Source organism: Podospora pseudoanserina, chromosome 3, assembly GCF_035222485.1.
Source record: "Podospora pseudoanserina strain CBS 124.78 chromosome 3, whole genome shotgun sequence".
NCBI lineage: Eukaryota > Fungi > Ascomycota > Sordariomycetes > Sordariales > Podosporaceae > Podospora > Podospora pseudoanserina.
In genome coordinates this window covers 3,545,869-3,569,376 of record NC_085922.1, presented here as the reverse complement: position 1 = coordinate 3,569,376, position 23,508 = coordinate 3,545,869, and the positions used below count along the sequence as shown (strand labels likewise).

General features: G+C 53.6%; 10 protein-coding genes across 10 annotated transcripts; 5 read left to right on the top strand and 5 right to left on the bottom strand.

Annotated features, from left to right (window-relative positions):
* The first annotated feature begins 656 nt into the window (after positions 1 to 656).
* On the top strand, positions 657 to 2,989 carry QC764_310300 (uncharacterized protein). The gene is given in 5 exon segments (XM_062946142.1): positions 657 to 1,315; positions 1,383 to 1,472; positions 1,599 to 1,840; positions 2,105 to 2,606; positions 2,624 to 2,989. The coding sequence occupies 4 exon segments, from the start codon at positions 1,254 to 1,256 to the stop codon at positions 2,134 to 2,136; spliced, it is 426 nt and encodes a 141-aa protein (XP_062802196.1). The 5' UTR covers positions 657 to 1,253; the 3' UTR covers positions 2,137 to 2,606; positions 2,624 to 2,989.
* Positions 2,990 to 3,134: 145 nt separating this feature from the next.
* QC764_310290 (uncharacterized protein) lies at positions 3,135 to 5,564 on the top strand (the record flags this gene model as incomplete). The annotated part of the gene is made up of 2 exons (XM_062946141.1): positions 3,135 to 4,501; positions 4,564 to 5,564. The coding sequence occupies exons 1-2, from the start codon at positions 4,270 to 4,272 to the stop codon at positions 5,562 to 5,564; spliced, it is 1,233 nt and encodes a 410-aa protein (XP_062802195.1). The 5' UTR covers positions 3,135 to 4,269.
* An 801-nt stretch (positions 5,565 to 6,365) lies between these two features.
* Positions 6,366 to 7,524, bottom strand: QC764_310280 (uncharacterized protein). The gene is made up of 2 exons (XM_062946140.1): positions 6,959 to 7,524; positions 6,366 to 6,895 (listed from the first exon to the last, which is right to left on the bottom strand). Exons 1-2 carry the CDS (start codon positions 7,319 to 7,321, stop codon positions 6,620 to 6,622), a joined length of 639 nt encoding a protein of 212 aa, XP_062802194.1. The 5' UTR covers positions 7,322 to 7,524; the 3' UTR covers positions 6,366 to 6,619.
* A 98-nt stretch (positions 7,525 to 7,622) lies between these two features.
* On the top strand, positions 7,623 to 8,837 carry APS3 (Sigma-adaptin 3A). Its single transcript, XM_062946139.1, has 2 exons — positions 7,623 to 7,815; positions 7,898 to 8,837. The coding sequence occupies exons 1-2, from the start codon at positions 7,747 to 7,749 to the stop codon at positions 8,426 to 8,428; spliced, it is 600 nt and encodes a 199-aa protein (XP_062802193.1). The 5' UTR covers positions 7,623 to 7,746; the 3' UTR covers positions 8,429 to 8,837.
* On the bottom strand, positions 8,422 to 9,246 carry QC764_310260 (uncharacterized protein). The gene is made up of 3 exons (XM_062946138.1): positions 8,857 to 9,246; positions 8,731 to 8,792; positions 8,422 to 8,672 (listed from the first exon to the last, which is right to left on the bottom strand). Exons 1-3 carry the CDS (start codon positions 9,101 to 9,103, stop codon positions 8,580 to 8,582), a joined length of 402 nt encoding a protein of 133 aa, XP_062802192.1. The 5' UTR covers positions 9,104 to 9,246; the 3' UTR covers positions 8,422 to 8,579.
* A 118-nt stretch (positions 9,247 to 9,364) lies between these two features.
* On the top strand, positions 9,365 to 13,361 carry CDC60 (cytosolic leucyl tRNA synthetase; the record flags this gene model as incomplete). Its single annotated transcript, XM_062946137.1, has 7 exons — positions 9,365 to 9,472; positions 9,584 to 9,740; positions 9,827 to 9,930; positions 10,050 to 10,081; positions 10,137 to 10,187; positions 10,240 to 13,121; positions 13,182 to 13,361. The coding sequence occupies exons 2-7, from the start codon at positions 9,633 to 9,635 to the stop codon at positions 13,359 to 13,361; spliced, it is 3,357 nt and encodes a 1,118-aa protein (XP_062802191.1). The 5' UTR covers positions 9,365 to 9,472; positions 9,584 to 9,632.
* Positions 13,362 to 14,128: 767 nt separating this feature from the next.
* QC764_310245 (uncharacterized protein) lies at positions 14,129 to 14,696 on the top strand (the record flags this gene model as incomplete). The annotated part of the gene is made up of 2 exons (XM_062946136.1): positions 14,129 to 14,291; positions 14,428 to 14,696. 2 exons carry the CDS (start codon positions 14,129 to 14,131, stop codon positions 14,535 to 14,537), a joined length of 273 nt encoding a protein of 90 aa, XP_062802190.1. The 3' UTR covers positions 14,538 to 14,696.
* Positions 14,697 to 14,921: 225 nt separating this feature from the next.
* On the bottom strand, positions 14,922 to 15,188 carry DPH3 (Diphthamide biosynthesis protein 3; the record flags this gene model as incomplete). Its single annotated transcript, XM_062946135.1, has 1 exon — positions 14,922 to 15,188. One exon carries the CDS (start codon positions 15,186 to 15,188, stop codon positions 14,922 to 14,924), a length of 267 nt encoding a protein of 88 aa, XP_062802189.1.
* Positions 15,189 to 15,930: 742 nt separating this feature from the next.
* QC764_310230 (uncharacterized protein) lies at positions 15,931 to 20,093 on the bottom strand (the record flags this gene model as incomplete). Its single annotated transcript, XM_062946134.1, has 5 exons — positions 15,931 to 15,960; positions 16,051 to 16,729; positions 16,808 to 19,731; positions 19,820 to 19,971; positions 20,057 to 20,093. The coding sequence occupies 5 exons, from the start codon at positions 20,091 to 20,093 to the stop codon at positions 15,931 to 15,933; spliced, it is 3,822 nt and encodes a 1,273-aa protein (XP_062802188.1).
* Positions 20,094 to 21,159: 1,066 nt separating this feature from the next.
* On the bottom strand, positions 21,160 to 23,468 carry TUB1_2 (alpha-tubulin; the record flags this gene model as incomplete). Its single annotated transcript, XM_062946133.1, has 7 exons — positions 23,102 to 23,468; positions 22,893 to 22,933; positions 22,676 to 22,702; positions 22,535 to 22,610; positions 21,930 to 22,463; positions 21,447 to 21,870; positions 21,160 to 21,385 (listed from the first exon to the last, which is right to left on the bottom strand). Exons 1-7 carry the CDS (start codon positions 23,124 to 23,126, stop codon positions 21,160 to 21,162), a joined length of 1,353 nt encoding a protein of 450 aa, XP_062802187.1. The 5' UTR covers positions 23,127 to 23,468.
* Between the last annotated feature and the right edge of the window lie 40 nt (positions 23,469 to 23,508).

Here is a 23,508-nt window from a genome sequence, read left to right as displayed (position 1 = left end):
CGACTACGGACTGGAACACTGGGCCTCCTGCCCTCCACAAGAGTTTCTAAGCAATTTTTGAAGCGGTTGTGGTCATGATCGCATCAAGTCGAATGCTGGTCTGTGCTTTCAAGCTATCAGAGATACTTCCACCCCTGAAATCTTGGCATGAGGGTGCTGAGATGTACGTGATAGAAGGGTTCATAGTGTAGTCCACGCAAATAAACCTCGTGAGATTCTGTGTAGAAGGAGCTACAAGTTCATACTGAGTCACTGAATTCTCATATTTCTGAATCAACCTAGCTGGTCATTTGGAATGGAATGATGACTGTGGACAGGTCATGCGCCGAACCAGTTGTTAGAGACCTCGCAGTAATTGTTAGTGCCCTCGCCTTGGTATCAAACAAATCGTATCTCGTTCCCATAATTGCCTAATGCAGCGCCCAGCAGCTCAACCTCGGCCGACCCGTGACGTTCTCTCCTTGTGGCCAAAAAGGATGATCCTGTGAATACAAAGTATATATGCTGAATCAGATGTTGAAGAAATGAAAAATTCATGCGCCCATGAGCACAAATCGCTGTCTCAAAGTTATGCTAATCTCACAGTGGGGCTTCGTGGAGATGATCCAAATCTCAGCGATCCCACAAACATTTGCCGCCCACTCGTCGAGAGACACATTACAGACGCCTCTTGGCGCAGCGTTGTTTTATTAAGGAAGAGAAAAACCGCTCGGAATGAGCGCATCGCGGAGACACTCGCCGGATATGAATTGCCGTGCCAGTTTCCATCAAGATCAAGGCAGCCTGTCGGTTCCTCAGTGAGGTGTTGAGTCAGGAGGGACAGCAACACCTCGTCATCTGGACGGATCTAGATAGCAACGAAGGTCAATGACGGGGAGACGACACCCATCACGTTTCCGATATCACCTCTTCTTTATTCCGACATGCTTTGGATCTCCAGACACTCATTGCACTAAACCCCTGGCTATCGGCGCGACCATCCCAAATTAGGCTCTTGGGCTGGTGACACACTTGGGTCGCAGTGCACAGCACAAGGCCACTAAACCCCCCTGCCGCTTGCCAGCCAGCTGGGACCCTTTAATTATGAACGGGACTTGCCTTGAAACTGGCAACCTCGCTCGACTCGACATTCGACTCAACTCGATCCCGACCCAGCACCTCATCGTTCTTCGACCTCGGCCATCTTGTCTCCCCGTTCCCAACGGCTTTTCTCCAACCGTCGCACCGTTTTATCCCTCACAACTGTCGCCAAAATGTCTCCCACTGACGAAGAGCTCGACCGCGACTGGAAGCCCAATGGCCGCCGCCCGCAATCGTGCGTTTCTCCCTAATGCCCGCCGATCGAAGGGTCCAAAACTGACAGCTGTTGCCAAATTATGCAGGACTATTGCCAAAGTGTTTTCGGAAGAGCTCATGAATATTTTCCGCATCGACAACAGTGTTGCAGACCTCGACGAGCAAGTTGATAAACGGTCAGTCGCAGGCAGCTCTCCCTGAACCCCACCAGGAGCTTGGGCGTTGCGCGCGCAATGCAGCAAGCACCTCAACCCCTCACGATACCGAAGTTCTGGACACTGACAGACGGCACCCACCTTTAGGAAGAAGGAGATTGACAGTCAGACTTCGGAGCTCGAGGCCCTCGAGCGGCGCATTCGTGAGATGGAAGAGCGGTTGAAGGGAGGCAAGCCACAGACGGGTGCTGGCGACAGCTCGAGGACAGCAGCCTCGGCGGCCGAGAAAGACCAACACAAGTATGGCGGCGGCAGCCGCCCAGGAACAGCGCGGCAAGGCCAGCAGGCCGTTCCGGGAGCTCTCCCGCCCACACCTGTGGAAAGCGAAGGTGAATATCGCCATCTCGTCCTCCGTCCTCATCACCACCATCCCCGATCGACTGGAGACGCGGCAGCACCAGGCTATGCGCACGCACAATCGCAAACGCACCTGCACGGGTACCCCTCTGCGGCACCTGCGCGAGGTTCCATGCCTCATCCTCATGTCCCTGCGCCAGTCGGAGGGGATGCCGACTCGATCAAATCCTTGACCGCGTCGTCCATGTCCTCGAGTACAACATTTGCTGACTATGTTATTGTTCCCGGCCTTTCAGACGGTGACCGTGAAAGACGACAGGATTCCTAGATTGTCTCTCCCCCTTGCGTTTCTTGTTTTCCACCTCATGCGAGCATCACGGCCATCATCATTTTTTTACGCGACGACCATATCATACACACCATACAGCCACACATATATCATCGATGATGACATTTTTCCACCACGCATAATACCCTCTTACTGGCCGCGACGCCATACCACGCCACGTACGCTGCCCAGCCACATTTCTAATAATACCCCTATTTTCACCAGTTTCTCGCCGGCATTTTGACTTGCTTCATCCTCGACCTTAGCACACGAGCAGCTGCAGCCCTGACGCTTTACTCCACGCGCCCATGTGGAGAAAGCGTATGCACGCCAAGCTCGCCTTGTTTCCTCGTTTCCCCGCCGTCCAAACCTCCATCTGCCCGCCGACTTCTCTTGACTGCACTTTTGTTTATTCTCCCTTGGTAGCTCTTCTCCTCTTGTTCTTTTTTGGGGCATTCTCTTCGCAATAACATTCTTTTGTTTTGTGTTTGGATGAACTTGGGTTTTTACACAACCTCTGGGTATCGATTTGACTGCAGAATAATGACATGAGGGACGAAACTATAAGGGGCGATGAAGACGGTGTGCAAGTGAATATGGATCAGATAAGTATACATGGTGATATATCTGGTTCGGGAGGGTGGGCAGACGATGGGAGGGACGGGGGAAAAGAGGAGAGAGTGTTGAGGTCAGGATAGGGGAAGAGAGAGGACATATTGTACATAGACGCATATCTCGAATTGCAGCAGCAAGCATGTCGGCATCATGGAAAGTTGTCTTTGCACTACTTACTGGAAACTAAACTACCACAACGAATAACTGAAAAAATCATGCATTTTTCCGGTGTTGTGCACAACTCTCAGGATGTTCAGCTATATCCACATGGGTGACACCCGAGTCTCTCCTTTTTGGGCTGAGTGCAGGTCATTTGTGAGTCTTGCTATGTGTGTGTGTGGTCTGTGTTTCCAGTGCCAGATGGGCAATGGACTGCGAGTATCCAGTCATCTGGGTTTTAGGTGGTCGGGATTCTCCGTTCTTTTCTTTTTGTGCTTCGTGTGATGGGTTCTGCAAGTATCCAGGAGTTTGGATTGAGGAAGTTAAGGTATCCCGGGCGAGGTTTGTAGTGTACAGATAGGCTTGCGGTGGAAACGAGCGGTGGGCACGACAGCGGATGGACACGTCTTGCTGCTGAGGTCTTTTCTGTGAGATGGGGAGAGGTAGGTAATGTAATGTACATGCGGGTAAGCGGTCGGTGGGGGGGATGGGGGCGTGTTGGCAACGTGTAGTGAAGGTGAGTCGTGGAAATAATGTGGATGGCTGGTTTTTGTGGAAGGGTCCTGAATGGGGATGGAGGTGAGGTTTGACACAGAGGGGGGACGACCTGAGGGTGACACGGGGAGAATTGGTTATAAATTTTTGGTTTCGAAGGACGAAGGGGGACTGAGACAGAGGGAAATAAAGGGGTTGATGGGGAATGGGATGACCTTGGATGGGCAGAGAGACCTCGGAGGAGAAGATTGCTCGAGTGTTTACAAGGCGGCTCAAGGTCGGAGGGGGATCCAAAGGCGCGAGGGAGAGGGTGTGATTGGTAAGGGGGAGCGTTTGCGAGAAAGAGAGAATGGTTACAGGAACACAATAAGCAACATGACGACGCTGACCGACCCCACATGAGGCAGTGGAGGTTCTTTTTTGATCCCATTATGTTGCTCCAAAATAAGCATTGTTGAGCGGTGGATGGTCCCCTCACCTTCAGTGGTGCCTTCCTCCTGTGACACATGGCCAGGGATCTCAGTTATTTCCACGCTCCGCTTGCTTGCATCTTTCGACCGTTTCCACGCATCCCAGATTCTTTATTTCCTTACCTTAGGTAGGTACGCCCTGTCGGTAGCCGCCGGGGAAGAGCAACCTCACTCAACCCGTGACACCTGTCTACCAACGTCAACCTGGCACGGCTCATGACCGACAGCACCACATCGCACCACTCTTTTTTTATTTATTCACCTGCCTTTCAATAAAACAAGACTCGTTCGCTCCCTCACGACTTTTTCTTTTTCTTTTACCAGTCACTCTCTCTTTTTCTTCATTTATTTTTCACTCGATCCCCATTCCCGCTCCCTTTTGGGCATCGATACGATGGCCACCTTATTGTTTATGCTCTTGATGAGCATTTTTTCGACTTTCATTCATGCCATTCCTACCTCGACCGGCCAGAAGGTGACGAAAAGGTCGGTTACTGTCGACCTGCCCCGAAATCCTGGGTATGCTCCCAATGGTCGTCTGCAGTATTCTCGCGCTCTCAAGAAATGGGGTGTGCCTATGGATGACGAGCTGGATGATGCGACGAACAGTTTCAGAGGAGGAGAAAGTAAGTTGAAACAAACTCCCCCCTTCATGAAGAAGGTATCTTGACTAACCTGTGTCGATTAGCGGGCGATGTCAACGCGGAGAGCATTATGGGTGATCGCGAATACCTCAGCCGAGTCGGATTCGGAACACCCTTCCAGTACCTCAACGTCGACCTCGACACCGGCAGCGCCGACGTCTGGGTCTACTCCTCCGAGACCAAGACCAAGACGCGCCGCGAAGACATCTTTGAGTTGGAAAAGTCGTCCACCGCCGAGCTCCTGAACGGAAGCGAGTGGAGGATCACCTACGGCGACAGTAGTTACGCCTGGGGCCACGTCTATCACGACAGCATCGACATTGGGGGAATCCCTCTTCACAACGCGGTGGTTCAATCCGCTGTGGACGTCTCCCAATCGCTCTCCTCGGACAAGGACATTGACGGCATTTTTGGTTTGGCGTATGACCTCCACAGCCAGGTCAGACCCAAGCAGCCTACCGTTCTTTCAACCCTCAAAAGTCACCTCGACAAACCGGTCTTCACAGCTGACTTGCGGTACCAATCAGACGAAGGAGCCTACACGTTTGGTTACATCGACCACCACCGACACATTGGGGAGATCAATTACACGCCCCTCCTGCCCAATTCGACCTTTTGGGAGTTTAACTTTACGGGTCTGCATGTTGTCGGACATAACTATTGGTACATCTCCCAGTGGCGGGTGATTGCCGACACGGGCACGACGCTCATGTTGTTGTCTCCGGATATTGTGAACATGTACTACGACGCGGTGCCCGACGCGACTTCGGACAGGTCTTTTGGGGGGCTGTGGCACTATCCTTGCAATACCACGCTGCCGGATTTCGAGATTGGGTTTGCGAATGGGTGGGTGGCGAGGGTTCCTGGGAGGTATATGAATTATACCACGTATGATGATTTGCCGGGGCGGTGTATGGGGGGTTTGCAGCCTTTCATGAGTGAGGAGTTTGGGATTTTGGGGGATATCTTTTTGAAGGCAGTGTATGCTGTGTTTGATATCGGGGGTGGGAAGGTAGGGTTTGCGGATAAGGATTTGGGGTTGTAAGGGGGAGAGGTAATAATGGGAGGGGGGGGAGTGTAGGGGATTTGGGAATGGACATGGGTGGTATTTGGGACTGAGATGGAGGATTTGTCTTTTTATATCCTTGGGAGGTAGAACGGGGGGCGGAGTTGGCGGCTCAATTTGGTCCCTGCTAATTATATGCCATGTTTTGTCTGAGATGTTTTGTTCATGCCTTTGTGAAGGGGTCCCTTGTGCACTTGAGAAGATATATTGGCAGTTCTACAAAGACGCTGAGTTGCGAAAGCTCACCTGTTAGCTACTCTACAGAATTACTATACCAATGAGCGTGATACTGGCCTCCAAGTATCTGGCTAGTTGGTCTGTTTTTGACGCAGAACTCAACTCTCTCTCCTTAATATTCATTTTCTTGGCCCTGCTGAGCTATCTGTTGTGCTGCTGTTGCTACTGGTGGCCGAGGAAGTTGTGCTATCCGTCTCGGAGCTCGAGCTGATCGAGGTGGACAACGGTGTAGTCTTCGCCTCTCGCTCCAGAAGGACAGCGTTCTCGCGCTTAAGGGTAGGTGTTCGGGGCATGTGGGGGTGAGGCTTCCATTGTGTGTGTCTGTGACTTTGAAATGAAACGTGGGGGTTTGTATTTGAGTTGTCCCCCCTCTGCAAAACGCCTTCATGTTGAGCCTAGACTGTTGTGTTCTGTTTGTTCCCGAGCCAGCAAACATTTTATGGTTTTGGGCATCAGTTTGACAGCACATAGCACCGAAGTCACCCGCAGAAGTATCATGTGGCGTTTGCAAGGACGAATGATGATTTGACCAAGCTGAACTGGCAATGACGCACTTGAGAGTTTGAACAAAGCACTGAATGTCCCTACGGACGAAACTGTTGATTTGGGCATTTCCCTCATCAATTGCCATATCATACACTATTGTACAAAACATTGACTACCTCGTGATCCTAACTGCTGCTCCAACAACACCAGAGGTAGCTAACATGAATAAAGCCAGTCAAAACACGCTGACATGCCTGCAGTCATCCCCTATTCATAAAATCGTCAAAATGCTCACACACCAACTAACGATGCTAATGGGGCTGTTCGCCATATTGACCGATCGACATACTAATATCGACACCGATCTCCTTTTTGAAAAGCTCGGACAAGGTGGTGCCGTCCCTCAGGTACACCCAGTCTCCGGCCGCGGTGTCCTGCTTCTCATGTTGACCTTCACCAAGGACGACGTAATCGTAACGCTTGGGGCCCGACATGGGAGACGAGAGCCAGATTTGCTTGTTGGGGGGCTGCTTGTTGATCACATAGGTGCCGGTGTCTTGGCCAAAGTCTACGGTCATGACACCAGCCTGGAGATTGCGTGTTAGTGCTGTGTTGGATGTAACATGTGGGAGAGATCGGAAGCAACGCACAGAGTACTCAACATCCATCTCACTTCTCCTCTCGGCTAGGTCCTCGAGGTGATGCAAGAGCCTGTCCATATACTCATCGGCCAGTACATGGTACTCTGAGTCTGTGATTTCAGCTGGGGTCCGGATGGGCTTCGGGGTCTCCTCCTTTGGAGTGACATCCTGATTGTCCGGGGTGATGCCCTGGTGGTGGGTGGCCGAGCTCTTGGAAATGAAGCGGGCGGAGAGGGCAGAGGCCCGTGGCAATGCTGGGACGAAAGTGGGAGCTGCTGAAAGGCTGGGAAGAGTGGCGCGCGAGGCACGAGTCGTCTGGATGCCACGGCTGGCCACCACACGGGCAAGCTTGGCGAGACCTGAGCGAACCATTGCAGGTGATTGTATGGTGAGTGTTTGCTGTGTGGAAGAGATGAGATACACAAACCGCCAAAGAGCGAGTTGCTGATACTGCTTATACCAAAGAATAAGCACAGTCACCAATGCAAACAACGAAGATGGTGAGCTTGAAGTTAATGAAGTGAAGATGGGAGCCAGGATCAATTCGAGCTTGGTTCCATGACATTGACAGGTCGGGAGCTCTGAGGCAGCTACCCCACATTTTCCTTTAACCTGCTCACGGCAGGCAGGACCAGGCCAATAGTACGATAACCGAGAGCCAGGCGCACGGTCCGCTGGGCTATCAAGGTCCCTGGCTAGCTGGCACGCTTCACGTCATCCCCCACCAGCCAACGCAGGAACATTGCAAAACGCATCAGTCGCAAGAAACCACGTACCGCACCACAATCACACAAGCCATGATCAACGCATTCCTAGTCTTCAACGGCCAAGGCCAGCCTCGCCTAACAAAGTTCTACACCCAACTGGTAATTATGTTTTCTCCTCTATTTCTTCCAGCCCAACCGGCCTTGCCAACCCCACTAACCTCTGCATCTTTTGTTGCTTTAGGAAACCTCCATCCAGCAACGGCTCATCTCCGAGATCTTCACCTTGGTTTCCAACCGCGCCCCCGGATCCTGCAACTTCCTGCCTTTACCACCCTTACTGGCCGCCTCAGGCACCTCCTCGTCCTCCTCCTCGGCCACAGAACAGAATGATGTCCCCTCCCTCGTAACCTACCGTCACTACGCTACACTCTACTTCATTGTCATTTCAACATCTACCGAGTCCCCGCTGGCACTAATCGATCTTATTCAAGTCTATGTTGAGGCGCTGGATAGATTATTTGAGAACGTCTGTGAGCTGGACCTGATCTTCAACTTTGAGACGTTACATGCTACACTGGGCGAGATGATCGTGGGCGGCGTGGTAATAGAGACGAATATGGAGCGCATTGTTGCGGGTGTAAGGGCACAAGGAGCAGTGGCCAAGAGGCCGGTCAATGAGGGATCAAGGGGTGGCGGAGGAGCAGGACTGGGAGCTATGGCTGCTGCTGGATTCCAGGGAATGGGTGGGAACTTTGTCTGGCATGGCAGGTGATATTCTCCATGACACCCAAAAGACAGACGAGAACCAAGCATCAATATGTTGGTATACAAACGGCCGCCATTTATTGCAGGGTATTCCGACGCCAGAACTCCGGATGATGAGAACACTATAATACAGGTAGGAGGGTGTTGGAACCAAGAGTCTAAGGTCTCTTGGGCTTGGGCTGCTGGGCAGGTTCCAGCGTTCTTGTATCTTCGGTAAAGGAGCCGAAGAATCCCCAAAATGACTCCCGAATCTTTTGAGAGGCTGTTAGAAGGATGGAGCAGGAGGGAAAGGTGGGATAGATGGCTTACTCCGCCATAAGGATTCGGCATTTCCTTCCAATCCATAAAGAGGGCCGTATATACAAGCACAACTACAGAGAGGCCAATTAATACAATATCACTTGGCAGCAGGGGCATATAAGGAGAGCTACCCACATGTGATTGTAAAGTATTGCGCCAACCGCACGCCCTTATCCCACCCTGGTCGGAGGGTTGCCATCTTAAGCCTCCTTTTGTACTTCTTCTCAAACCTGAGCTGCTGCTGCGGTGACATGGTCATCATGTCAGGTGGCCAGACTTTCTTGAGCTTCGTTTTGGGTACTTCGGTTGCGGCTTTGGCTGCGGATTCGAGTATTTGCGGTTTGGGCGCCTGTGCAAGGCGTCTGATGAGTGTGGGGAACATGGTGGGCTGCGCGATATGTCTGAGCTGTGAAAACGGGGGAGCTATCGAAGACAAGACTTGGATGGAACTGACTCCAAGACTGACGATGACCGTTATAAAATGCCAAGAGAAAGAATTGCCCTGGCGGCAAAGCTGGGTTGAACTGTGGCTAAAATCCCGGTAGAAGCCACAGCTAACCCCTGCCCGCCACAGCTGTGGTGGGTTATTCCCCACTCTGATTTTTGAATTAACCCCGCGTTGCGCTCTTGCCCCTCCATTCCATGGTGCCGTACCGTCGCCAGCCGGACAGCGGAGTCATCCGCCAAAATTTCCCCTGCCTACGAGAGCGTGTGTGAGGTTCCCGTGTCCCTGACTCAAAACAAGTCCAAGGTGTGTAGTCCCCTGCCTGTTGCCGCTGTTGCGAAATCGGGCCCCCGGTTTATTTCTGCCCCCAAGAAACCGTTCCCTTTCCTACCACCGCTTACACATATCCAATTCTAGCAAGCCGGTGCGAACGAACGATTCGGAGTTTTGCGACAACAACCACAGTATGGCAGACACCACCCTGCCCAAGGCCATGGAGACCTTGGCTGTCTCCTCCAAGACCAAGGAGCTCAGGGGTACCGAGAAGAGAGATACCCTTATTGAGATTGAAAAGGTGCGCCTTCCACCTGAAGACAAATACACCTATCAGGAGGCTATGGGAGCTGGGCTAACTCACGGCCAATGCGCCTTGGTCTACAGAGATACCAGCAAAAGTGGGAAGAGGACCATGTGTTCGAGGTCGATGCGCCATCTATCGACGAGTTTCCCCTGGAGTCCATCACCGCCGATGAGCTGCGCGAGAAGTATGTTCAGCTTTCTGGAATAAAGAGGCAGATATCAGATTGGAAGGAGAGGGGGGTTTTCAGACCTGGAAAGGAGTTTGGGCATGGTTTGGGAAATGGACACTGATACAGCTCGACAGGTTCCCCAAGTTCTTTGGTACAATCGCATACCGTATGTTTGTTCCCAGCTGGCATATACATGGACTGTTCACTGACTGATCGTGTAGCTTATATGAACGGCCGTCTCCACGCTGGCCATGCTTTCAGCTTCAGCAAGAGTACGAAACCTCTAATATCCAACTCAGCGCATTGCGTACTAACCTTGCATAGTCGAGTTCCACGCCGGTTACGCCAGGATGCAGGGCAAGCGTACCCTGTTCCCCCTCGGTTACCACTGCACCGGTCTTCCCATCAAGGCCTCCGCCGACAAACTCGTGAAGGAAGTCCAAATGTTCGGTCGTGATTTCGAGAACTACAAGGAGGAGGACGAGGTTGAGGAGGCTCCTGTCGCTGCCAAGGGGCCAAAGGACGACTTGTCCAAATTCAATGCCAAGAAGGGCAAGGCCGCGGCGAAGACCGTCAAGGCCAAGTATCAGTTCCAGATCCTCAACTCTGTCGGCATCCCGCTGGAGGAGATTCACCACTTCGCCGACCCTCAGTACTGGCTCCAGTTCTTCCCACCAGAGTGCAAGAAGGATCTCACCAACTTTGGTGCCCGTATCGACTGGAGACGTCAGTTCGTAACGACCGATGCCAACCCCTACTACGATGCCTTCGTCAGGTGGCAAATGGTCCGCTTGAAGGAGCTCGAGAAGATCAAGTTCGGCAAGCGTTACACAATCTACTCCATCAAGGACGGCCAGCCCTGCATGGACCACGACCGAAGTGAAGGTGAGGGTGTCCTCCCTCAGGAGTACACTGCTCTCAAGCTCAAGGTCGTTGAGTGGGCTCCCAAGGCCGCCGAGGCTGTCAAAGGCAAGATTCCCGAGGACGCCAAGGTGTACCTTGTGCCTGCTACCCTCAGAGCCGAGACCATGTATGGTCAAACCTGCTGCTTTGTCGGCCCCAGCATCACCTACGGTTTGTATAAGGCTTCTGATAAGGAGTACTTTGTCATCACCGAGCGTGCTGCCAGAAACATGGCGTACCAGGGCATCTTCGAGAAGGAGGGCGTTCCTGAAAAGGCCGCCGATGTCTTGGGCTCTGACCTTATCGGAACCGTCGTAAATGCTCCTCTGTCTTTCCACAAGGAGGTTCGCGTTTTGCCCATGGAGTCTGTCCTTGCTACCAAGGGTACCGGTGTGGTCACATCCGTGCCGTCCGACTCCCCAGATGATTATGCTATGGTTACTGAGCTTGCCAAGAAGGCCGACTTCTACGGCATCAAGAAGGAATGGGCTGAGCTGGAGATTATCCCCATCATTCAGACCCCTACCTCCGATCTTCTGGCTCCCTACCTCGTTAAGAAGCTCAAGATTGCCTCTCCCAAGGATGCCAAGCAGCTTCTGGAGGCCAAGGAGCTTGCGTACAAGGAGGGTTTCTACCAGGGTGTCATGAAGGTCGGCGAGTTTGCCGGCGAGAAGGTTGAGGCTGCCAAGCCCAAGGTCAGAGAGCAGCTGATCAAGGCTGGTGAGGCTTTTGCCTACTCCGAGCCCGAGAACAAGGTCGTGTCCAGATCCGGTGATGAGTGCACTGTTGCTCTCATGGACCAGTGGTACATTGACTATGGCGAGGACTCATGGCGCACTATTGCCTATGACTATGTCGAGAACAAGGATGGCAAGGGTCTCGAGACCTACTCTCCTGACACTCAGCATGCCTTCAAGGGAGTGCTTAACTGGCTGAAGCAGTGGGCTTGCGCGAGAACCTATGGCCTGGGCTCCAAGCTTCCTTGGGATCCCACCTTCCTTGTGGAGAGTTTGAGTGATTCTACGATCTACATGGCCTACTACACTCTTGTGCCATGGCTTCACACCGACTTGTTCGGCCGCGAGCAGGGCAAGGGCAAGATTGCCCCTGAGCAGATGATTGATGAGGTCTGGGACTATGTCTTTGCCAGGACACAGTTGACTGATGAGCTCGTTACCAAGTCCGGTATCCCCAAGGAGACCCTTCAGGGGATGCGCAGAGATTTCGAGTACTTCTACCCTCTTGACCTCCGTGTCAGCGGTAAGGACTTGATTCCCAACCATCTCACCTTCTGGCTCTACAACCACATCGCCCTCTTCCCCCGCGAGTTCTGGCCCAAGTCCGTCCGTGCCAACGGCCATCTCCAGCTCAACGGTGCCAAGATGGCCAAGTCCACTGGCAACTTCATGACTTTGGATGACGTCGTCAAGAAGTACGGTGCCGATGCCGCCCGTGTGGCTCTTGCCGATGCTGGCGATACCATTGCCGACTCCAACTTCGTCGAGGATGTTGCCGACAACACCATTCTCCGATTCTACACCAACAAGGAGTGGATCGAGGAGACTGTCAAGGACGAGAGTCTGAGAACTGGTGAGCTCAACGACTTCCAGGACGTCTTGTTCGACAACGAGATGAACGCCCTGGTTGCTGAGGCCAAGAAGCACTACGAGGAGACCTCGTACAAGCTTGCCCTCAAGGCCGGCCATTACGACTTCCTCAACGCCCGTGACACCTACCGTGAGGCCTGTACCGCTGCCGGTATTCCTCTTCACAAGGACCTCGTGTTCAAGTACATCAGACTCCAGGCTCTTCTGCTCACCCCCATTGCCCCTCACTGGGCCGACTTCGTCTGGCAAGAGATTCTCGGCGAGAAGACTTCCATTCAGTTCGCCAGGTGGCCTGACGTGCCTGCTTCGGACGCTGGCCTCACGGCGGCCCGCGAGTACGTCCGCCAGACGTCCTCCAACATCAACTCTGCTGAGGCTTCTCAGCTCAAGAAGATGGCCAAGGGCAGACAAAGTGACTTTGACCCCAAGAAGCCCAAGAAGCTCACAATTTTCTTGACTGAGGACTTCCCCACGTGGCAGGCCAAGTACATTGAGCTGCTGAAGGAGGTCTGGGATCCGGCTACCAACAGCCAAAAGATTGACGACAAGGAGCTTAACGGCCGCATCGGCAAGATGGGCGAGATGAAGAAGGCCATGCCTTTTGTGCAGGCCCTGAAGAAGCGTCTGAGAGATGGCGAGCCTGCCAGCGCTGTGCTGGAGCGCAAGCTGGCGTTTGATGAGAAGAAGACTCTTTTGGTGAGTAACCCCTCGTTCTGCCTAGGAAGAAAGATAAGGTAACTAACAATTCATTTCTAGGCCATGGTCCCAGGTCTCAAGCGCGCTGCCGGTCTCGAGTCAGTCCAGATCGTTGCCGTGCAGGAGGGAAGCAAGCAGGGCAAGGACCTGACTGCCAATGGTGCGGAGGTGGAGGTCACTGCTCCTGTTGCCGAAGCTGCCCTGCCCGGCCAGCCAAGCTTCTTCTTTACCAACGTATAGGTGTAGGCGGGAGTAAGAAAAAATGGTAAAATGGGAAATGAAAAAGGAGTCATATTCCAGCGCTATGACGGGGTTCAGCGTCTCAAGTTTCTTTGGTCGCGACATTGCCTAGGATAGGTTATAAAAGAGACTCGCTTTGACAATTTTCTTATCCAGATTTTGGAAGAAGGGTGTGCGTCTGATGACGAGTTCTGGATTTGAATGTGGTAAGGGGTCAAAGATACCGCTTGACATCACAGCTATATCACAGGCTGTTCTCCTTGCGAGCTGCGGAAGCTTGGAGTTATTAGTGCCGGAGCTGACCCCCGCGAGGCAAGTCTTGGGAGAGGCAAGTCTTGGGAATTCCTCGTGCTGCATGCGCTCTATCGACTTGGATGCGAGGGAAGGGAAACGGAGTCTTTCCGACTGTCAAATATCAGGGATTTTATCTCCAAAACTGTCAAACTTGACAAGGATATGTCCAACTCATAACGGAAGCATGATGTTTTCTCTCTCTACTCACAATCTGCAGTCTTCGGATGATATCTCCCATTCCATCGCTATGAATCATCACCTACCCTTTCTTTCCCCTCTCTTCAAATACCTTTCGTCCCCTAGTCCCCTCACTGATCTATTCTCTTCTTCCTTGACATCTTCACTCACTCTGTGTCTGTAATAAATATCCCCAATCTTTTTTTACTCAAAAATATCCTCTTGATACCCCTTGATACCCAAACCAAACCCAAACCCAACCCAACCTAACCCAACACCCTCCCCGACTCAACAAAATGCGCTTCACCTCCTCCGGACTCATCGCTCTCGGCGCCGCAGCCCTCGTGTCGGGTCAAACAACCACGACGAGCACCGAAACCGGCTCCGTCTCCACCATCACCTCGGCGACGACCGTTTTCCCGTCTTCCACGACGACCACCGCCACGCCGGCTGTTACCAGTCTGTTGCCCTTTTCCCCTTTCCTCCTTTGCCCTTTTCTTCTCGGGTTTCATTGCCCACTGTTGTTGTCACCATCTTCCCCACAAGATATGAGCTCACTGTTGAGAGACCCAAGCTGACGGTAGAAAAACAATAGCAACCGCCTCTGTCGTCCCTACCAACGCGGCGGGTAGCAACGTTGCTGGGCTGGAGGGGCCTCTGGCGGGGCTGGTCGTGTTTGCTGTTATGGCTGTGGGGTTGGTGTGAATTCGAGGCAATGGTGGAGGTGGTGGTTGTGATGGTAGTGAGATGGGGAAGGGATCGTCGTGGTGATGATAGCGGCAGTGGTAGTGATGGAAGGGGTTGTAATGTATTGTACATAAGGACATGTGAAGGAATCAGATGTTGAAGAAGAATTTGTGCCACAACCAATTCTAATTCCCAACACTTTTTCGTCATCACTGAGTTCTCGAATTTTGCTGGGCCAAGTTTGTTGCCACCGACCATATAACGAAAGCCTCGAAATTGTTCTGCTCGCCTCGCGGGTTTCGATCGGTGAAGTCTCCTCCGTTCGTTCGCTCGATCGGCCCCTGTCACCTATCCACCAGCCCAAATCTCTCAGCTTTGCTATCCTTCTGTTTTCCCAGCCCTCTAAGCAGAAACAGCCACTGCCTTCCCCCCCTCAACCCCCTGCCCTCCTCCCCCGGGCAAATCCTCCACCTCAAAAATAACCCTAATCATCAAGCTGCAACTCGGACAGACAGCAATGTCCGCCCCGTCCTGCAAGTCGCAAAGCGCAATCTCAAACTTGTCGCCGCAAGGACACGGGTAGTGGTACGTCTGCAGCGCCTCGTCAAACGTCATGTCCTCGATCTCGACCTCGTCGTAGATGGAGAGCTGCTCGTCGTCGTCGGCCATTTTGTCTCCCTCGCTTTCGTCGCAGTGAAAAGGTTGTGGTTGTTCTTGGGTCCTTTGGTTGCGGCAAACAAACAAAAAAAGTTTTGGAGGGGCAAAAAGATGATGACTTTGTAAATACTAACCCCTGCCGCTTGGAATCGGTCTTGGCGCGGGGTAGACATTTTGTGGCATCTCATTGGATCCACCTCCCATAACAGCCAGCCCCACACAAATCACTTACATACAACCAACATTCACCATGGTAACCGCAAGAAACGGGGCAGCAACTCAAGGGAAGAATAAGACCAAACACGGATAAATCAGGATATACACTTAACTACGCTACAGAAGGTAAAGTATACACTACAGAAAGAAATCCCCCAACAGTACCTCGACAGGCACAGATAGTACAAGATATAGAGAGAAGTGAAGAGACAATAAATTAAGCATTAAGGAAAAACGTGTGTTTAGAGAGAGTGATGTTGTCCAGCTAATGCAGCGCAAAAATGGCCAGCAGGACAGAGAGTAGTGGTGGTGATGGAACGACATCTTGTTCCAACAAGAGAAAATGGGTAGAAAAAGACAAAGGAAAAGGTATCACTCATCATCAAAGACAGACAACCAACTGACAGCCAACCAACCAAACAACCAACGAATCCTCCCTCTGCATCCGCCACTCCCCCCTCACTCCTTTCCTGATCAAGATCGCAACAAGATCCAAGAGAAAATCTCTCATCGGAACTACCCCAACTGCGAAATGTGCCTAAGACTGACTGGCAAGATAATTCGCAGCCTAAAAGAAAAAAAAGAAAACCTTTGGTCAGCCTCACGTCCTCACCCTCCTGCTCTGAGAAGGAAATCCATTCTTGGTCTTGCTGCTTACCCTCTCCAAATTGTAATCATACTTCTCCAGCGCCGCTAGCGCATCCGTCCGGGAGTACCCCATACTCGTGAGGTTCTTCAGGAGCGGATCATCGTGCTCCCCCTCCTCCGTCAGCGCCCTCCCAGCAGCCGGCCTTGCCGGAGCCTCCTTGGCGTTTTCGTTGCCACTGGCCAGCGTCACTGACGATGCAGTGGGGGTCTCATCTAGACCGGCAAAAATGGCATCCCAGTCGTGGGCATCACCCTTGGCTTTGCCAGGGCCCGAAGCAGACACGGGACCAGCGGTGCTGTTGGCGGCCGAAGTGGTCGATAGTGAGGCGAAGTCGAAGCTGCTCTCACCACCAAAGGCTCCGCTGGTGGCGGCCGAGTCGCTCTTGGGCTGGCTTGGCGGCGGGCTGCTGTCAAAGACGGGGTTGAAGTCGTCGAGACCGGACCGGGAGATGTTGGCAAAGTCATCATCGGCGGAACCCTCCTTGGCATCCTCGAGACCCTCGAAATCGTCATCAAGATCGTCAAACGCACCCTTGGACGCAGGAGCAGTCGCAGTGCTCGGGCGGTTGTTCGTTGCAGCGACAGCAGGCTGGGCTGCGAGAGCTGAGCCAAAGATGTCGTCTACATTCGAGCTGGAGAGCTTGGTCAGGTTAGTGGACGAGGCCGTAGTGGCGGCGGCAGGTTTCTCGCTGCAAATAATGTCAGTCTCTGTGTAATAATGAAGGGTGGGCTGGAGCGAAAACGAGACTAAACGACGTTGGTCGTACCTCGCAGCTTGCTGCTCAGGAGCTGGGCTTTGGGAGGATCCCGCGGCCGCAGCAGCGTCTGGTGCAGACTTGGTGGTGATAGTTGGGGAGGCAGATCGAGACTCGATGCTCTTCTCGACCGGCTTGGTGGCCGGCGAAACAGGCGCAAAGTCATCGTCGAACCCGCCGCGCTCACTCTCACTGTCCGATTCGTCGTCACGCTCGAGTTCCGAGATGGGAGGGAACTCGTTGTTGAAGGTTGAGAATGCCTTAGTCGCATCCGCGCCCGACGAGGCGGGGGCGGCAGCCTTGGCCTGCTTGAAGCTGGCAAAGGCCGACTCAAAGTCCTCCTTGGCCTTTTGTTGGTCCACGGCGAAGGGGTCCACGTTACCACTGGTGGCGGGACGCTGAATCGTCTCTTCGGGAACAGAACCAAAGACGTTGGAAGGCTTATCCGAAGCGGCCGAGGGGGCTCTTGGCCGGTCGGAGCCCGAGCCAGAGGCAAAGCTCTGTCCCGTCTTGAGAGCCTCAATAGGTGAAGCAGCCCTGATGGGTTGGGACTCCTGGTGAGTCTCGGGGCGGCTCAAGGCCGGCGAAGCCTGGCGGGAGGTGCTCAGGGAGTCGGTGGGTTCGGGAAATGGCAGAAAGGTAGAGTTGATCTGCCTAGGTTCCGGGACTGTAGGTGAGTCGGTCGCGACGGTGGCTTGGCGGCTAACATTAGGGCTGCTCGAGCCAGGTGTCGCAAACGATCCGCTGCCAGTGGAGGTTCCGGTGAATTGTGCTGGAATAGCACTGGCGGGCTGAGGGGGAGGGGTGCTCGTATCACGGACGTTCAGACTGGGCCCAAAGACATCATCGAAGCTCTGGTTGCTAAAGGACCGAATGGGGGGTGAGGCAAAAGCTCCGGTGATATCGGTGCTTCCTGTCCTCCGGAAGAAAGGGTTATTAGCGCTCGTGGTGGAAAGGGCCGGGCTTCCGACTTGAGCCAAACCAGGCGAACTGCTGTTGGCCTGGCGGGCAAGCTCCTCGTTACTCTTGGTGAGCTCCTCCACCTCCGTCTTCAGCTTGTCCCGTTCACCCTCGTTGGTGGCGAGCTGCTTCTTGTTGATAGCGACAAGCCCCTTTTGCTGTCTGGCCTCGGACTTGAGCTTCTCGACCTGAGGCTTCAGCTGCGCAATCTCGGCATTCACTGCCCGGATCCGCTCCTTAAGGCTTGCGTTTTCCTGTTGATCCGCCTGCAGGGCCGCCACAACGGTTCGGTGCTGGTTCTGGATGTCTTGATAGCTAGCATCAATCATGGCAAACTCGGTCTGGAGCTTCTTGGTCTCATTCTTGGAGGCTGTAAGCTGCGTCTCGAGCGACCGGACATCCTGCGCTTCCTTCTCGTACATGGCGCGCAGCTGAGCCAGACGCTGCTCAAAGTTCTTCTTCTGGATGCTGGACTGGCTGAGCTCATTCTGGGTAGCCGCACGTTGACCCTGCACATCCTGCACTTGCTTGGTCAAAGAACCAATCTGGTTGGACAGGTTGGCAAGCTCAGTAGTCTCGCTCGACAAGTTCTTGCTAACCTCGGGCTCGGCATCACCAAGCAGGTCGTCTTCAAAGGAGGGAGCAGGAGGTTTCATCGGGAGACTAGTCACGGAACCTGCAGCGGACGCATTGGAGCCACCGGTAGGTTGTGTGGTAAGGCCGCGGCCAAAGGAAGAGGACGGAACAAAAGGCTTGAATGTCGAGGTGTTGGGAGACGGTCTGGCTGGTGACGTAGGGGCAACAGGGCTCATGCTAGTAGCGAAGGGATCACCACCAGCCGATCCGCCTGTAGCCAAAGCCACCTGAGCTGGCGCTGGCGGCTGAGGGTCATCCAGCCCAAACAAGTCTTCGAGCGCAGATGGCTTTGGCTGAGGTCGTGGGGGTGCGTCAAAAGCTGAAGCGCCGGTAGCTGTTGGGGGTCTAACAACCTGCGCCCGCATGCTCGGTGGGATGAGGTTGGCGGGGAGGGTGGTCGGCAAAGTGTGGGCGCCTGGCTTGGTGCGTTGCTGTCGGATAAGATACATGGCGACGGCGAACTCGTCCCTGGTCAAGCGGCCCGCAGAGTTGATATCGGCCAGATCCCAAATCTGGGCCAGAGCATCCTCGGAAAGATTGGACTGACTGAAAAACCCGACAGCTTCTTCACCAGTAATGAATCCCTTCTTTGACTTGTCGAGCTCCTCGTATAGTTGATCAAACCGAGCCTTGTCCTGTGGAGTAACCAGCCAGTCTCCAGTCGTTTGCGCAACAATCGGGGGGCGGCCAAGGGGACTTCCGGTGCGCATCTGCTGCAAGGGCGCTGAGCCGGTGAGCTGTCGTGGGACGGCCGAGATGGGTGGTGTAGCCGTTGTGGGGGACTGTTGTCTGGGGATGCTTGCGCCAAGCGGTGCACGGCGAGTGGCCGCCTCGTAAAGGGCCGCAGGCAGGATGTTGGGCAAGCCGCGCAATGCGCCAGTCTTCATGGAAGAAAGCAAGTGCATGGCGATAACGAATTCGGTCAAGACGAGGGCGCCGCGCTGTTCGGTGTCGGCAAGCATCCAGATACGACCCAGGACCTCGTTGGGAAGACCAGATTTCTCAAAGATTTGCTTGGCCTGGTCTCCAGGAAGCATACCGCCAGCCTGAAGAGGCTGTCTCTCGAACAAGCCAGCATACTGGGCAACCTTCTCCGGAGTCAGCGGTGGGATGCGAATGGGACCTGGGGCGCCCGTGGCCTGGGCCTGAAGCGCGGGCGGCGGTGGAATAGGGGCAGGGGTCGGTGTGAAGCCATCGAATCGTGGAATAGGACCTTGCTGAAGAGCCAGCTCAGGAGTTGGTTCCCGGCCGGCCTGCGCATGCCCAATGAGCCTCAAGACGATGCCAAACCCAGCCGGGGTGAGGAAGCCTCTGTTTTCTTTATCCGCAATCTGCCAAATCTGTAGAAATATCAACAAACAAGAGTGTTAGCGTTTTTGGTGAGGTCACAATATCGGCTGGTGGGGATGCAGCCCCTGAAACACGAACCTCGCCCAAGATTCTCGAATCTAGCCTTGTCTTCTCAAAGAATTTGACAGCAACTTCTCCGGTGACAACTCCAACATTTTCTGTATCAGCTGCTCGGAACAGCTGGCCGTAGACTCGTTTCTCTTCCGGTGTGAGATTGAGGTTCGGTGCCCCTAAAGCCATCATTTCCGGTTAGCCCGTGCCCCCGTTGCCCAAAAAGTCGCCGGTCTGTCTGCCACTGCTTTTTAAAACACGTACCGGCATCGGCGGCGGCGGCAGAAGATGATTCGGCCATGGTGAGAACCAGATGTGCCGTGTGTTGCGAAAAGAGACCAAATGTTTTTTTGCTCAGTCGTCCTTCTTCGGTGGTGGTGGTGGTGGTGGCTGATGTCTGTTTCTCGTGCCTGGTCGGGTCGCTCGCTGGCAATCGCGGTTTCGTGCGAGGGAAAAGGAAATGCGTGTATTAAAAGAGGGAAATGGACGAAAGAGACGCTCAGTAAGAATCAGAAAACAAAAGAACAAGAATCATGCGGGCATAGCAGTGGACTATGGCATATGCGCATTCGTAGTTTGCGAGGTCGAGTCTGGTTGAGTGGTCGAGTGGGGGAAAATCAACCGTCCAGTCTGGTCTGGTCTGGCAACGTTCGTGAGGCTGGGATTGCGACTCCCCCAAGCTCCCTTGGGCAGCAGAGAGGAACCTGGAAGCCAAACAGCTGGCGGGAAAGTCCGCAGAGTGGGGATGCCTCGATCTGTCACAGCGCCTTGGCAGCAACCCAACCCTTGATTGGGTCCCAAGGGTCCAACCAAGTCGTCCTGCCAGAGCTGCAGTAAACCCCCAAGCTCAACAGCCAACGGCAACTGCAGCAACGGTGCAGATGGCAGCTTGTTGCAGACAGTTGCAGACATAACCCCGTCTCCTCGCTAGTACAGGTCTCAGAAAGCAGACATGCGCGATAATTGAGCATCACTTGGAAAGTACCATTAAGGTGTGACAACAAATACTGTACTCCGGGGGATCTCTCCTATGTACACAGTCTGTCCCACTCCCCAAACAAAACAAAACAAAACAAGACAACATTATAATATCCCTCCAGGTATTCTGCTGTTCTCCATTAAAATTCACTATTCACTTGCCGTCTAACAAAATAAAATTCACTGGGTCCGCGCTTGCCAAGGAAGTATACCCATGAAAACGCAGAGAGCCTCTTTTCGCCAACGGGATATCGCAGGCCTAAAGGGGATGACTAAAAGGACTCGGTGCAACAACAACAACCCTTCGTCCAAGGCGATTCGCCCACAATCAACATACCAAACTTTGCCACCACGGAGTATCCACACACGTAGCTTCCGTGCTTCCGCACTTAGTACTCGGCCTCGACATCCTCACCCTCCATCGAATCGGCAGCAACCTCCTCGTAATCGCGCTCAAGAGCAGCAAGATCCTCACGAGCCTCCGAGAACTCACCCTCCTCCATACCCTCACCAACATACCAGTGGACGAAGGCGCGCTTCGAGTACATGAGATCGAACTTGTGAGAGAGAGCGGACCAGGCCTCGGCAATGGCGGTGGTGTTGGAAAGCATGCAGCTAGAGACATAGTTAGCAAGTTGTAACAAAATAGAATACGTAACAGCCAGGGTATACATACACAGCACGGTTAACCTTGGCCAGATCGCCGTTGGGCACCTGGTGGGGGGGCTGGTAGCAGATACCAAGCTTGAAACCGGTAGGGCACCAATCGACGAACTGGATGGTGCGCTTGGTCTTGAGGGTGGCAACGGCAGCGTGGGCGTCGTTGGGGACGACGTCACCGCGGTACAACAAGCAGGTAGCCATGTACTTGCCATTGCGGGGGTCACACTTGACCATCTGGTTGTTGGGCTCGAAGCAAGACATGGTCATCTCCTGGACGCTGTTGGCCTCGTGGGCAGCCTTGGCGGCCGAGATGACGGGGGCATAAGCAACCAGAGGGAAGTGGATGCGGGGGTAGGGGACCAAGTTGGTCTGGAACTCGTTGAGATCGACGTTCAGGGAGCCATCGAAACGGAGCGAGGCAGTAATGGAAGAAACGACTGGAAGATATGTCAGCAGGTTTCAAAAAGAATACGTCTGGTGCTCTGGAAAAACATACCCTGAGCAATGAGACGGTTCAGGTTCTCATAGTTGGGGCGCTCGAGGCCAAGGTTGCGACGGCAGATATCGTAGATGGCCTCGTTGTCGACCATGAAGGAGCAGTCGGCGTGCTCAAGGGTAGTGTGGGTGGTGAGAATAGAGTTGTAAGGCTCAACAACAGAGGTAGCGGTCTGGGGGGCGGGATAGACGCAGAACTCGAGCTTTGACTTCTTGCCATAGTCAACCGAGAGGCGCTCCATCAACAGAGCACCGAAACCGGAGCCGGTACCACCACCGAAGGAGTGGAAAACGAGGAAACCCTGAAGACCACTGCAGTTATCGGCCACGCGGCGGACCTTGTCGAGCACCTGATCAATAAGCTCCTTGCCGACAGTGTAGTGACCGCGGGCATAGTTGTTGGAAGCGTCCTCCTTTCCGGTAATCATGTGCTCGGGGTGGAAGAGGCCACGGTAGGCACCAGTGCGGACCTCATCGACGACGTTGGGCTCGAGATCGCAGTAGATTGTCCGGGGAACATATTTGCCATTTCCTGCTTGGGCATACATCCGTCAGCTGGGCCAAAAGATATGAGGGTACACATCATCAAAGGTCCCAAGTACGCACCAGTCTCAGAGAAGAAAGTGCTGAAGCCATGGTCGGGGTCAGCAGCCTTGCGCTCCTCAGTGAGGTATCCATCGGGCTAATGATGTGAACGGGTCAGTATCACAATATTCCGACCGCTAAAAATCGGGGACGAGAGCATACCTGGATGCCGTGCTCAAGGCAGTACAGCTAAACATGTAAGGTCAGTAAAGTCCCTATTCCATCAAGCATATCGAATGTAGTGTTCATCGGTGCCGAGCAGAGCAGATCGAAAGCCATGATGTCGCCTGGTGTGTTGTCACGAGGCGAGGCAGCTCTGATGACGATGCGGGCAACCGGGGAGGAGGACGAGTCGAGAGAGGGGTGATGCTGTACATACCTCCCAGCAGGAGTTGGCGATCTGGCAACCGGCCTGGCCGACTATAGACAGAGAAAGTCAGTATCAACACAAAAGTCGTCCAAAAGGGTGGTGTTAAGTCGGTGGTATGTGCCGATATCGAGGTGCCCCCAACCGATGCGGTGAGGCCAAAGACGCGCGCCACGCCGAGAAAAAAAAAGGAGCTTCAGGTCGGGGCAAAAAAAACATACCGTTCAAGCTGATAATCTCACGCATCTTGACTTGGTAGCAGAAGTACTCTTTGCTGCAAAAAAAGAGAGAGGTGCAATATGAATATAGCCTGTCAGCAAAACCAAAGACAGCAGCTGGGTCACAAGACAACAATAACAACAGGCGGGTTTGGCTGGAGAAGTGGAAATTTGAAGGTTGGTCGTTCTTCGGAAGCCTGAAGGTCGAACTTGGGTGACAGTGGTGGGGAAATTTGATTGTTGACAGAAGCGTTCCCCGAAGCAGGCAAGCGCGCTTCCTCTCCTTGCCCGTGCTTTATCAGCCAGTCACTGCCGTGCACTGAGCACACCGCAGAAAGCACCCCCCAAAACACCGCTGGTTGTGATCACTCCTTGGCCCGAGCGTCGTGTCTGTCCAATCCCAGCCCGGT

Excerpts from the sequence above, each read along its gene's own strand:
- QC764_310300 (XM_062946142.1), top strand. The coding sequence starts at position 1,254 with ATGTCTCCCACTGACGAAGAGCTCGACCGCGACTGGAAGCCCAATGGC. Across the intron at positions 1,316-1,382 it reads AATGGCCGCCGCCCGCAATC|GACTATTGCCAAAGTGTTTT; the intron begins GTGCGTTTCTCC and ends CAAATTATGCAG. Across the intron at positions 1,473-1,598 it reads GACGAGCAAGTTGATAAACG|GAAGAAGGAGATTGACAGTC; the intron begins GTCAGTCGCAGG and ends ACCCACCTTTAG.
- QC764_310280 (XM_062946140.1), bottom strand. The coding sequence starts at position 7,321 with ATGGTTCGCTCAGGTCTCGCCAAGCTTGCCCGTGTGGTGGCCAGCCGT. Across the intron at positions 6,896-6,958 it reads AGATGGATGTTGAGTACTCT|GCTGGTGTCATGACCGTAGA; the intron begins GTGCGTTGCTTC and ends CGCAATCTCCAG.
- APS3 (XM_062946139.1), top strand. The coding sequence starts at position 7,747 with ATGATCAACGCATTCCTAGTCTTCAACGGCCAAGGCCAGCCTCGCCTA. Across the intron at positions 7,816-7,897 it reads CAAAGTTCTACACCCAACTG|GAAACCTCCATCCAGCAACG; the intron begins GTAATTATGTTT and ends TTGTTGCTTTAG.
- QC764_310260 (XM_062946138.1), bottom strand. The coding sequence starts at position 9,103 with ATGTTCCCCACACTCATCAGACGCCTTGCACAGGCGCCCAAACCGCAA. Across the intron at positions 8,793-8,856 it reads GCAATACTTTACAATCACAT|TTGTGCTTGTATATACGGCC; the intron begins GTGGGTAGCTCT and ends GCCTCTCTGTAG. Across the intron at positions 8,673-8,730 it reads TGCCGAATCCTTATGGCGGA|ATTCGGGAGTCATTTTGGGG; the intron begins GTAAGCCATCTA and ends GCCTCTCAAAAG.